Below are 11071 nucleotides of genomic sequence, written 5' to 3' on the forward strand. Positions count from 1 at the left end.
ACGGACATTTCTCATCATAAAGTACTATATTCTTCTTCTTTTTCTGTGTGAGTTTTCCAACGGGAGGAACGAACAAAAAAAGTAGCCGGATTTTGTGTAATAACTAACGAGCGGGCATACCGTCACATGAGGACGTGACATTGCTCTGACTGCTGCTGGCATAGCACAACCTCCTTCTTCCGGCCACGTTCATAGCCTTCCGGGGCGCGTGTATCATTCACATGTACTGTTATCCGGTTAGCGCCTATGCACTTGCTGCCGGGCAATACGTGCAATGCGTACAGAAAGGGAAAAAAACAAAACAAAAAGAAACATAACAGTCTTTTATAATGTCGCTCTGCAACTCTCTTGTGTGTTTCTCTTAAATTTTATTTTATTATTTTTCTTTTTTCTTTTTAAAATAAAAAAAACGAACGATCGAGGCACAAGAAGAAAAACGGGTTCGACAGTCCGGTACTCGCGAAATCGACTGTGTAGGAAGTGGTGCTATGTTATAAGCATTTAAATGGACCTACAAGAATTTCGTTTTTTAAAATGAGTCATTCGGCCAGCCGGAAATGAGACGAGACAAGAGAACAGTAGCTAACGGAATCAATAATAATTTCTTATCTGTTTTCTTTTGTTTTTTTTTACTTTCTTTATATTGTTGCTTTGCTGTTTCTTCTTTCTTCGTCATTGACTTTTTTAAAATTCCCGCTTCTTCGGTTCCTTTTTGCTTCTTCACGAAATTATTATTGTCGGCCGTTTGCTGTTCCTTTTGTCAAGGAAAGTAAGTAAGTCGAACAACTTGTATAGCATCATTCTCGTATCGTAACGGAGAGAATGAACATAAAAAGATGAGTTCTCGTAGATGGACAATACACGGATGATAACGGAGATCAGTGATGATGGGGGCCGTATATATACAGTACAGTATCATCATCAATATATAAGAATATATGTGTGCTGTTGAACGAGTGTGGATTAAAGGCCTGAAACGAGGCCGACCATATTTTCCCTTTGTCTTACGAGAACAGCTGAACAGTCGACCGCTGTTTTTTGTTGTTGTCTTTTGCCGTATGTCAACATTTGTTTTTTGAAGAATCTCACTTTAAAAAAGAGAAAGTCGGCTTTATTATGTGTAAGTAAACTGCCACTCAAATAAACTGCGATGATAAATCAAGGCAGCCGCTTTAGTCTCAGCCGTCATCGTCAAAGATATTTTTAAATATATTAACTGCTGCGGTATAAACTTTATCCATGAAAAAAAAAACGAAAATTGTATAACCGAAGTACAGTGCGGTACAGTGAACTTCGTCTTGTATTTCACCTCAGGGAAAAAGGTGCGATAACTTTTTTTCGAACTTGTATTTTTCAAGTTCATCCAACTAAAAAGTCCTTGTGCATATTCTATTTTGTTTTGTGCCTTTGAGGATGTTGGTTGAAATGCGTTGCTTTTACACATGAAACGCGATCTACCATAGTTTGGTACCGACCGACACATGAGGGTGACTGTCACGCAGATGGTCCGGATTTGGACGTACAGCCTGAAACATACTGGGTTATAAGAAAAAACTCGACACTGTAACCAATTTCAAGAATTCCATTCGTGTGACCGCCAGTATGTGGAATGAACGCAATACATTCTTGATTCGTTCTCTAGGTGGGCCAAAAAACAGGGAAGATAAAAGAGTTCCGGGCCGATTTTGAATTTGTTTCAAATTCTAAAATCGTTCGATTGCAATTTGTTTTTGCTGATTGTAGACAAAAAAATTGCGGAAGAATGTTTGTCGGCGAGTGGAACCATCCCGAAAAGGTGCTGATGAAGTTCATGTCGAATCGTCGGATTTCTTTGGGACGTTAACATTAAAAACTCGCTTTTTTTTAAGGGGAGGGTTCCATCAACTTGGTTTTCTTCTGTTGGTTTTTTCAAACCAAAAGTTTCAATTTTTTTGTGGGCACTGCGCAGTTCACGTTACATGAAAAATGTCTATGAAAAGAAACGCAAACTACTCGGGGCGATTGCACGCGTACCGCAAGCGCGGCCATACAAAACAGACGACCGTCCGCGATGATGATGACGACAAGGTCGTTTCTATTTATCTACTTCTTACGGAATAATACCTTGCAACCACTTGTTACTGTTAATTTCTCTGTGTTGTTATAAGTATTTATTTCTCCTTTCTCCATTTCACCTTCTCGAAATAACTGTCGATTTTCGGTCAACCCAAATCCAGCGTGGTCGCACTTACGTTTGACGTTATAAAGGGCGAAAAATGAATGGACACGATTTCTGTCAATTCACGCTGGCATTTCGATGTGTTGATTTTTTATGACAGGCTTATTGTGGTGAACTTTTCACAAAAGACTTGCACACACACACACACACTCATTCAAGCTCTTTTATTTCTGCCTTTTATTATTGTGCGATGGGTCGGGTTATTAGTGGATTTTGTTTATTTCGAACTCGACTGTCGGCTAGACAAACTCCTTTTCCTTTCGCGTTTCGATGAGAATTGTTTAAATGCGTCGAGTTTTAACCGAGCACGATTGCTCACCGCAAAAGGAAGGGAAAAAAGGAGGGGCACGCCTAGAAATACTTTCGTTATTTAACTGGCTTCTTTTTGGTGGTTAACGCTGATGACATATGATGTCGTGATGGTGTGGCAAGTTCAAAAAAGGAAGTTAATAATATTTCAAAGTACTTACAATTAATATGTCCAGCGAGAACGTGACCATTTTCTCTGCAATTTTCAATAGCTATTTGCTCGCATTTGCTGTATTAGCTATTTGCCCTCCCGTCAGGAAGTTTAAATTCATGACGAGTCTATTGTTCATTTTTATAAGAAAGGGCTATTACATATTAAAGGTGCTATGATTCGAGTAATTTCATTTTGCTATCAGCAAAATGGGAACTAAAAACAAAAAAGGCCGAAAATTCCGCTTCGATCTGAAAGCTTTGTAAAGTGCAATATCTCTGCGGAGTTATCGCCAATTGACGATGCGGGAGAGACATTTGTTCGGGTCAGTTACTATAATCGGTACAATCATGTATGTATTTTTTTTCTTTTGTGTACAATGAAATCACGCTCTCACGGTTCGATTCGTTCATTTTTAATTTTTACCACTCAAAAAAGAAAACTTTATCGGCGAAAAATAATTATGATTCCTTTTTTAGTTTTGTCTGATGAAACAAAACACGTTAGGACAAATCAACGCTTATTAATACAAATGGGGAAAGAACCCGCCAGGTAAACTTTTGCAACAACTATTTCTAGTCGACCCACAACGCAATTTCAATTTCCATTCGTTGGGCGATTGCAATAATTCTACCTGTCACACGGCCACAGGGAAGAATAAAATCCAAAACAACTTCTATCGTAGTTTATTGAACCTCTGTTTTAATATGGACTTATTTCTAGTTCAAGTTGAAATAATTGGATGCTTTCGAAAATGGAATAATGTGGCAGTTTGATGTTCACCGCACATTTGTGTATTGGGAAATATGGTTTGGTTATACATTACTACACATGTTATTGTTTGTTTTGTTTTTTCACCGACACGCCAAACAAAGAGGTTGGACAACACAAACTTGATGCAAAATATCGAAAAACCCATTTAGAAATGACAAAAAAAAACTGAAGAAAAAGAAAATCAAATTCATCAAGGGAAATCCCGTACGCATCAGGCCGTTTATTCTCATCAAGCGTCGGTTCGTCATGACGTTATTTGTTTCATCAAAGTAAAAAAAAAAAAAAAAAGAAGGGGCATATCTTGCGGATTACTTTTTGTCTGATGACAGAAGCCGTCATGGCTTAGAAGTCCCGTCGGTGATAGCGTTCCGGTTCGTAAAATGACGTAACGACGATACGATTGGCGAACTTGCGACCTGTCAGCGCCTGCTGGGCTTTAACGCAGTCGCTCACCGAAATAAACTCGACGAAGACCTTGCCAACTCCCGGTACATCATCGACACCCTCCAACGGCCTGGGAATTTCGACTGAACGTACGGCTCCATGACGATTGCATTCCTCACGAATATCGTCCACAATTTCCTCATATTCCTCGTCGTCCCTCAATTCCTCGGGTGTCACCATGTTCAGCAGACATAGAACCTACGCAAAAGAAAAGACCAAAATGAAATTAAAAATTGTCGCATTAGACAAGGTTGATTTTTGTACCTCTGTCGGTTGGCCAGGACCGGCAGCAAGATTGAATCCTGGTACTTGAATCTGGACTGGCATCTGGGCGTAAGCAGCGGCGTTTTTGGCTCCAACACTGGCTCGCTGGATGATGATCTTTTTGTCTCCCAACTGCATACCGTTCAATCCGGAAATAGCCTGAAAGAAAAATAAAATTAGATGTAATGGTTTTTCAAGGAATATTATCATGGTCTACTTTACTTGATCGGTGACGGTGACGTCGGCATACTCGCAGAAAGCGTATCCCTTGGATAAGCCAGTAGCCGTATCTTTAACTAAGTTAAAGGCTCGAAGTTGTCCAAAAGACATCAGCAATTCCTTTACCTAAATTCGAATGAGACAATTTGCGTGCGTGCCTAGAGTCGACCTTCAAAAATAACAATCTAGGGATCGACGGTGGGGAGATGGATCGAGGTTGTGTGGTTGGAATGGGTAGGAAGTTTTAAGGATCACGTGACCACTGTTTAGGGAGAACGAAAGAAGAAGACATTCATCAGAATCGATTTTGCTTCAACTAGACGCTCACAAATCCCATTTCTCTCACTCTTTTTTCTTCTCCCAATCGAAAACACATTTTACAGTCACATCGACGAAACAGGTAACTTACTTGTTCTTCGTTTAAGTAATTTGGAAGTCCACCGATGAACAATTTGTGGGGTGTATCCGGGACGATCGTGCTCACTGAGCAAAAAACAATGAATACATTAAAGAAATTTGCCATAAAAGAATCACTTTAAGTCGTCCTTACTTGTGCCTCCTCCTCCTCCACCACCTCCACCTCCAGCCCTCTTTTCAGTTATACCACCAGAACTCATGCCGGGCGTTGTTTCGGGACCACCACCTCCTCCTCCTCCGCCGCCACCACCAGGTGTTGGATGATAATCATGGGGTCTGCGGATTTTTAGAGTTTGACCTTTAAAGTTAATACCGTCAAAAGCCATGGCCTGGGAAGTTTCATCAATTGACCGAAACTGAAAAGTAAAAGAGCAAAATTATTTAAATATTCCACTAAAATACTAGGTTTCACGTGAAAACAATCCAACAAACCTCCAAGAATGCAAAATTCTTATCCAGATTAATTTGACAAGCTAAAATGGGATGACCTGGAGCTTGAGACAGACCAGACAAATGCATCTGTTGATTGAAGAAATCCATCATTTCCTCCTCCGCTGCGCGTACATCAGAAACTCCAAAAGGAATATTCCCAACATAGAGTCTCCTGGCTTGACGAGTGATTGTGTTACCCACTACTGGTACTTGGACTTGTGGGGCTACTTCCGTCATTATGTTAGCTGGAATTTGTCCGGCAGCTACGTAGATTCAAGAAAATAATAATTAGCACATTAAAATTGAAACTTGAATAAGGATTTATACCTTGCATTGCTTTGTATTGCATGGGTGTGATGTGTTCGAAACCAATAGGAGGAATATCCCAGTAAATAGACGGCTTTCTTCGGCGTTGCTTTTTAACAGGAGAACGACTCCTTTTGCGTTCACGTTCACGGGACTTGCTACGCTTCTTCTCCTTCTCCTTTTCCTTAGATTTAGACCTTCTCTTTCTGTCACGAGACCTGGACCGTCTACGATCCCTGTCTCTATCTCTTTCCCTATCCTTGTCTCTTTCCTTGTCCTTTTCCTTATCTCTGGAACGGTCACGATCTCTCTCCCTGTCAACTAAAGTATTTCAAATGTTAATAAATCAAACAAGTAAGTTTACTTGCTTGACTACCTTCTAACTACTATGACTAATATTTCCATACAAAAGCAAAACCACGAGCCAACATTATAAACCATTAAAAGTTATGAAATTATGTGTAAAATACAACCAGATCATTAAACACCCATTACTTGTAAGTAATGTGTGTTAAACATTTCTTTCTTAAGCATCACAGACTCTTAAGAACATTACAAAAGCATTATAGTTGATATTGACAGAAGTAGTTTAGAGAAGTTAAAACATACCTTTACGATCATCTTTATCTTCTCCCATGATTAACGTGTGATTGTTAGCTTTTGTACGACAATAAGAAGAAACACAGCAGAGGAAAACAGTTAATTATTGTCCAAATTTTCACTAAGACTGTAAGCCGGTTTGATTAAAGGCTGGGAATGGGCGAATGGCGTCGGAGACGAGGTTCGATTGACTCCTTGTACCGGCAACGTCGATTTAATGTTTACAATTTCAAACTTGGTTTTGATTAATATACTGAAAGGTAAGATTAAATATTTCATAAAATAATAGCCACATAAAATTTATTTTCTGAGTAATTGTTGTATTCATGTTAATCCTCATTAGTTGTCATTTTGCCAATTGACAACAGTCTATGCTACATTTTGACACATATAATCGTCTGCTTGACTAGCTACATCAGTTATACAGACAAGCACGTGTTTGGATAGATTTAAAAGATGAATCACTCTTCAGTTAAAAAAGAAGCTTCTATTGTTACTAAAGCAAACACATCAAAGAAGAGACCACCCAATAAAAGAGGAAGAATAATTATTCGCAATTTATCTTTCAAAGTAAGCCAAGAAACTTTAATTTATGCTACTTTTAGTATGTTAGTAAGTTAGTACTTGATTTAATTTATTAACAGGCAACAGAAGAAGCTGTTAAAAACTGGTTTGAGAAATATGGAGAAATTGAGGATGTGAAATTATTAAAGAAACCTGGTGGCACTTTAGTTGGCTGTGGTTTTGTTCAATTTAAAACAGTTCCATGTGCGGCTACAGCAATCAAAGAATGCAATGCAAAACCATTTCTTGGTAAGAAAATTTTAACATTTTAAATTTGATAATAGCTTATCAATTGTTTTTTTTTTGTAGGAAGGCAAATAGCTATTGATTGGGCCATACCAAAACAACAGTATGCCACTTTAAATAATAAAACTGACGAAGTTCCAAACATTGAGCCGCCAGAGAAGAAAAATGACAGAAAAGATGAAGAATCTGATGATGAAGAAAGTAATGATGAAGAAGAAGATAATGATGAAGAAGAACAAGATGGAGAAGCTTCTGATTCTGAAGTTGAGAATGGTTCCGGTGAAGAAGAAAGTCCAAAAAAAGAAGAAGCTTGGAAGGGTGATAATTCTGAAATAGAAAAGAAGAGTGATGTAGCAGAAGGAAAGACTCTTTTTATCAGAAATTTGGACTTTTCAACCACAAAAGACTCGTTGAAAAATTTCATGGAAAAATTTGGCAGTGTTCACTATGCATTGTTGTGTATGGATAAAATTATGGAGAGACCCAAGGGCACTGGATTCGTAAAATTTAGAGTAAGTTGCATTATTGCAAAAATAAATACATACTAATAACTTTTCATATTAACCATTTTTAGGATTCGGAATCGGCTCAAAAGTGTTTAGAAGAGTCTCGAAATCCATATTTACAGTTAGATGGACGCATTTTAGACGTGGCTCTTGCAGTTACTCGGGAAGACCTCGATCACAAAAAGCAAGAAGCTGAAAAAAAGGAACATAAGGATAAGAGAAATCTATTTCTTGCTCGCGAAGGATGTAAGATTCTGAATGTAGATATTAAAGATTGTTTTTTCTTGCTTATCTTACAATTTTCTTTAGTTATTAGACCTGGTACCTTAGCCGCTCAAGGAGTTTCTCCAACTGACATGGCGAAAAGGCAACAAAACGAACTATGGAAAAAGCAAATGCTTCGAAATCTCCACATGTTTATTTCACGGGAACGATTGGTTGTCCATAATCTTCCACCCTCACTTACGGATCAAAAGTTGTCTAAGCTTTTCAAGAATCATTCATCCCCAGATGCCAAAATCGTAGAGGTGCAGTAAATTTTTGGTTTTGTATAACAAGAATCTTATTAACTTCAGATTATTTTAGGCTAAAATTATGCGCGACTTAAAAGCTGTTGGTGAAGGAAACGTACATCCATCCAAAGGGCATGGATTTGTAAAGTTTACCAAACACGAAGACGCATTACTGGCATTGCGTAATATCAACAACAATCCCACTTTGTTTTCAAAAGATAGGGTAAACATAATTTACTTGAGACTCCTCTTTTCTGTGTTTATTTTTATTTTATTTTTTTGTTTTTTAGCGACCTATCGTGGAATTCAGTGTGGAGAATCGTGCTGCCGTAAAAGCCAAACTGAACCGTGTTCAGAAAAGTCTTGAAAATGTAAAAAAAGGGAAAGATGAAAAAATCGCATCTACCAATGCGACTGCTGAACTACCCGTTCAAGAATTCAGTGGAGCAAAAGCTGACCCTAAAATTAAAGGACTACCATCGCATAGAGGACCGAAAATTCGACATCGTAAACGACCTAGTCCCCCCGATGCTGAAGTTGTTCCATCAAAGAAACCGAAAATTCGAAGAAAAATGTTTAAAAATCCCGAGAATCGCAAAGCGTCCGCTAAGAAGAAAGAGGTAAATTTAGGGAATACAGTCATAAATAAAAAATTAACTTTGCATTGTTCTTGCCAGGGAGTTGCCAAGACAAAATCGACAAAAAAGAAAGTTGCTGGTAGTGTAACAACTGGGGCTCCTAAAATGGCTAAAGCTACATCTGGGAAGAAAGGGAAGTGGTTTGATTCGTAAGTTTTATGTTGAATAAATTGATGACTTGAAAATTTCGTCTTTTCTCCTTGTGGGTTATTATTAAGTGTAGACTGGTGTTGAGAAACCATTTGTATTCCGATAAGCTTGTCGCGTAATTTACAAGTGTGACAACATACAAGTAATTTTTTTTTTTTCATTTCATCACTTTACTTCAAAAAACGATTTCCAAGGCTGCGACACGTTACGAAGAGCAAATCGAGAACTGAGGAGAACGGGAAGGGATGCAAAAGAGTGGCAAGATCAGAGGAAGAAAATGGATGATAAACATTTACAACAAGGGTTGGTCGTACATATCGGTAACAATATCCATATATTCATGACTTAATTGTTACCATCAAATCTTAAAAGCCTTCAAATGATACTTTCATTATTTCACTGTTGGGTACGAGCTGCACGGGAACGTGCAGCCCACGAAGCGGACGTTGCAGGCAGGGGGTTAGTAGGATGCGAGAACGAGGGCCGTGTGGGGGCTGGGGGATTGGTCGCTGGCTGTACAGGTCTCTCAGGTGGGAGAGTTGCTGTCTGGCCCACCCACTGAGCGATGGGTGTATTCCTGTAGGCTCGAGCCCTCTGCTCTTTATCTTCAGAAGATGCGGCTACGTCAACAGGCATTGACACTGGATTTGGTGCTACAGGGAGGGCTGAGTTAGCTGTTGCTAAGCCATTGCTGCTGCTTCCATTAGCTCCAGAAGCTGGCTTCTGAGCACCACCAAATTTGAGCATGTTCCAGTCAAATACGTAATCATATGTGAAACGTTGCCGGTGGAACAGGTTCCGGAAGAGGTGTCTCAAATACGGGTAATCTGGCTTTTCTTCGAAACGAAGCGACCGGCAGTAGTTGAGATATGTGGCAAATTCAGCTAATAAAAACGACAAACGTCAACGTCTACCTAGATGAAACATTAAACAAATTCATACCAGGATATCCACGACAGAGCTCCTCAACAGAAGTAGACATCTTCTTTTCTGAAATGATTTCGTATTTTTGTCGTTTAGTTGCTGCACGCAAGCCTTGCCAGGGTAATGAACCTCGGTTGAAATACATTAAAACGTAACCAAGACTTTCTAGATCGTCACGTCTGCTTTGTTCTGTAGCGAAGGAAAAATTATTTTAGAAAGTGAATCAAGATTTTTATCCATCTGAACCTTACCAATTCCAACATGGGTGTGAATTGAAGCATATCTTGCAGTACCAGTCAAATTTTTATTCTCTCGGTAGGGAATGTGGGCATTGGTTCTGGCATCACGATATTTTTTGGCCAGACCAAAGTCAATAATATAAACAAGGTTACCTCTTTTACCTAGTTAAAAACAACAAAAAAAAATTAGATAGGAGTAATGCGAAAACAGGAAATAGAGCTTACCTAGTCCCATAAGAAAATTGTCAGGTTTAATATCTCTGTGGATGAAATTTTTAGAATGGATATATTCAATTCGACAAACAAGTTGATCAGCTAGAAGGAGTACTGTCTTGAGTGAGAATCTCCTGGAGCAGAAGTTGAAGAGGTCTTCCAAACTAGGTCCTAAAAGCTCCATAACCATGACATTGTAGTCCCCTTCAGAACCACACCACTTTACAGCAGGGATTCCCACCCCACCCTGCAGCATTTTGTAGAACCTTGATTCAATGTGAAGCTGGGGATGCTTGGTTTTGATGCATTCCAACTTGATAGCAACTTCTTCTCCAGTGGCTATGTTGGTGCCTAAATGGGAGTGTTAGAAATGAATGATTAGAAATCCAGGACAAACATACACAAGTGACCAGACTTTCGTTACGAAAATGAACTTACCGAGATAAATATCACCAAATGAACCACTACCGATCTTCCTTCCTAGTCGATACTTGTTTCCGACTCTTAATTCCATAGTCATCTTAGTATTCTCAAATATTTAACTTCGTAGTTGCAGAAATGAAGTGGTAAACAAATGGAGGGCAAGGCCAACAAAGACAACTTCTCTTGCCCGTCACACTGAAGCTTACTTTTTCAAAACCAAATTCGTGGACAAACAGCTAAGAAATTCAGGATAAAGACGAAAGATTCCACAGCTGATCAAACTACTGCATCCTTTCGGTGATTAAAACAAAGATGTTTTAGAATTTAGTGGATAAACAAGAGAGATTTTTTCTCGATCGAAAAGGGCCTCAAAATTTCCAAAAAAGAAGAACAACTAGCCTGAGAAGAGGTCTCGCCCTCACAGGAGCTGCGTTGCCATTAAACTTCGCTCATGAAAACTAGAAAGCGGAACAAAATAAAATCGGTGTTATTTACACATTTAAAATGTTGATAGAATATTAA

General features: G+C 38.9%; 3 protein-coding genes across 3 annotated transcripts; 1 reads left to right on the top strand and 2 right to left on the bottom strand.

Annotated features, from left to right (window-relative positions):
• Window positions 1-3428: 3428 nt before the first annotated feature.
• Window positions 3429-6324, bottom strand: LOC124210594 (splicing factor U2AF 50 kDa subunit-like). Its single transcript, XM_046608745.1, has 8 exons — window positions 6144-6324; window positions 5556-5855; window positions 5229-5491; window positions 4930-5152; window positions 4789-4862; window positions 4383-4505; window positions 4161-4319; window positions 3429-4094 (listed from the first exon to the last, which is right to left on the bottom strand). Exons 1-8 carry the CDS (start codon window positions 6169-6171, stop codon window positions 3795-3797), a joined length of 1470 nt encoding a protein of 489 aa, XP_046464701.1. The 5' UTR covers window positions 6172-6324; the 3' UTR covers window positions 3429-3794.
• Window positions 6325-6512: 188 nt separating this feature from the next.
• LOC124210593 (RNA-binding protein 28-like) lies at window positions 6513-8906 on the top strand. Its single transcript, XM_046608743.1, has 8 exons — window positions 6513-6704; window positions 6779-6947; window positions 7008-7456; window positions 7519-7696; window positions 7760-7977; window positions 8036-8185; window positions 8253-8582; window positions 8640-8906. The coding sequence occupies exons 1-8, from the start codon at window positions 6591-6593 to the stop codon at window positions 8751-8753; spliced, it is 1722 nt and encodes a 573-aa protein (XP_046464699.1). The 5' UTR covers window positions 6513-6590; the 3' UTR covers window positions 8754-8906.
• LOC124210595 (casein kinase I-like) lies at window positions 8829-10991 on the bottom strand. The gene is made up of 5 exons (XM_046608746.1): window positions 10565-10991; window positions 10139-10477; window positions 9926-10075; window positions 9693-9863; window positions 8829-9634 (listed from the first exon to the last, which is right to left on the bottom strand). The coding sequence occupies exons 1-5, from the start codon at window positions 10644-10646 to the stop codon at window positions 9147-9149; spliced, it is 1230 nt and encodes a 409-aa protein (XP_046464702.1). The 5' UTR covers window positions 10647-10991; the 3' UTR covers window positions 8829-9146.
• Between the last annotated feature and the right edge of the window lie 80 nt (window positions 10992-11071).

This window comes from Daphnia pulex, chromosome 2 (genome assembly GCF_021134715.1).
Source record: "Daphnia pulex isolate KAP4 chromosome 2, ASM2113471v1".
NCBI lineage: Eukaryota > Metazoa > Arthropoda > Branchiopoda > Diplostraca > Daphniidae > Daphnia > Daphnia pulex.

Excerpts from the sequence above, each read along its gene's own strand:
- LOC124210594 (XM_046608745.1), bottom strand. The coding sequence starts at position 6,171 with ATGGGAGAAGATAAAGATGATCGTAAAG. Across the intron at positions 5,492-5,555 it reads GCAATACAAAGCAATGCAAG|CTGCCGGACAAATTCCAGCT; the intron begins GTATAAATCCTT and ends GAATCTACGTAG. Across the intron at positions 4,095-4,160 it reads GTCCTGGCCAACCGACAGAG|GTTCTATGTCTGCTGAACAT; the intron begins GTACAAAAATCA and ends TCTTTTGCGTAG.
- LOC124210593 (XM_046608743.1), top strand. The coding sequence starts at position 6,591 with ATGAATCACTCTTCAGTTAAAAAAGAAGCTTCTATTGTTACTAAAGCA. Across the intron at positions 7,457-7,518 it reads CTGGATTCGTAAAATTTAGA|GATTCGGAATCGGCTCAAAA; the intron begins GTAAGTTGCATT and ends AACCATTTTTAG. Across the intron at positions 7,697-7,759 it reads ATTTCTTGCTCGCGAAGGAT|TTATTAGACCTGGTACCTTA; the intron begins GTAAGATTCTGA and ends AATTTTCTTTAG.
- LOC124210595 (XM_046608746.1), bottom strand. The coding sequence starts at position 10,646 with ATGACTATGGAATTAAGAGTCGGAAACAAGTATCGACTAGGAAGGAAG. Across the intron at positions 10,076-10,138 it reads CAATTTTCTTATGGGACTAG|GTAAAAGAGGTAACCTTGTT; the intron begins GTAAGCTCTATT and ends GTTTTTAACTAG. Across the intron at positions 9,635-9,692 it reads GCTCTGTCGTGGATATCCTG|CTGAATTTGCCACATATCTC; the intron begins GTATGAATTTGT and ends CGTTTTTATTAG.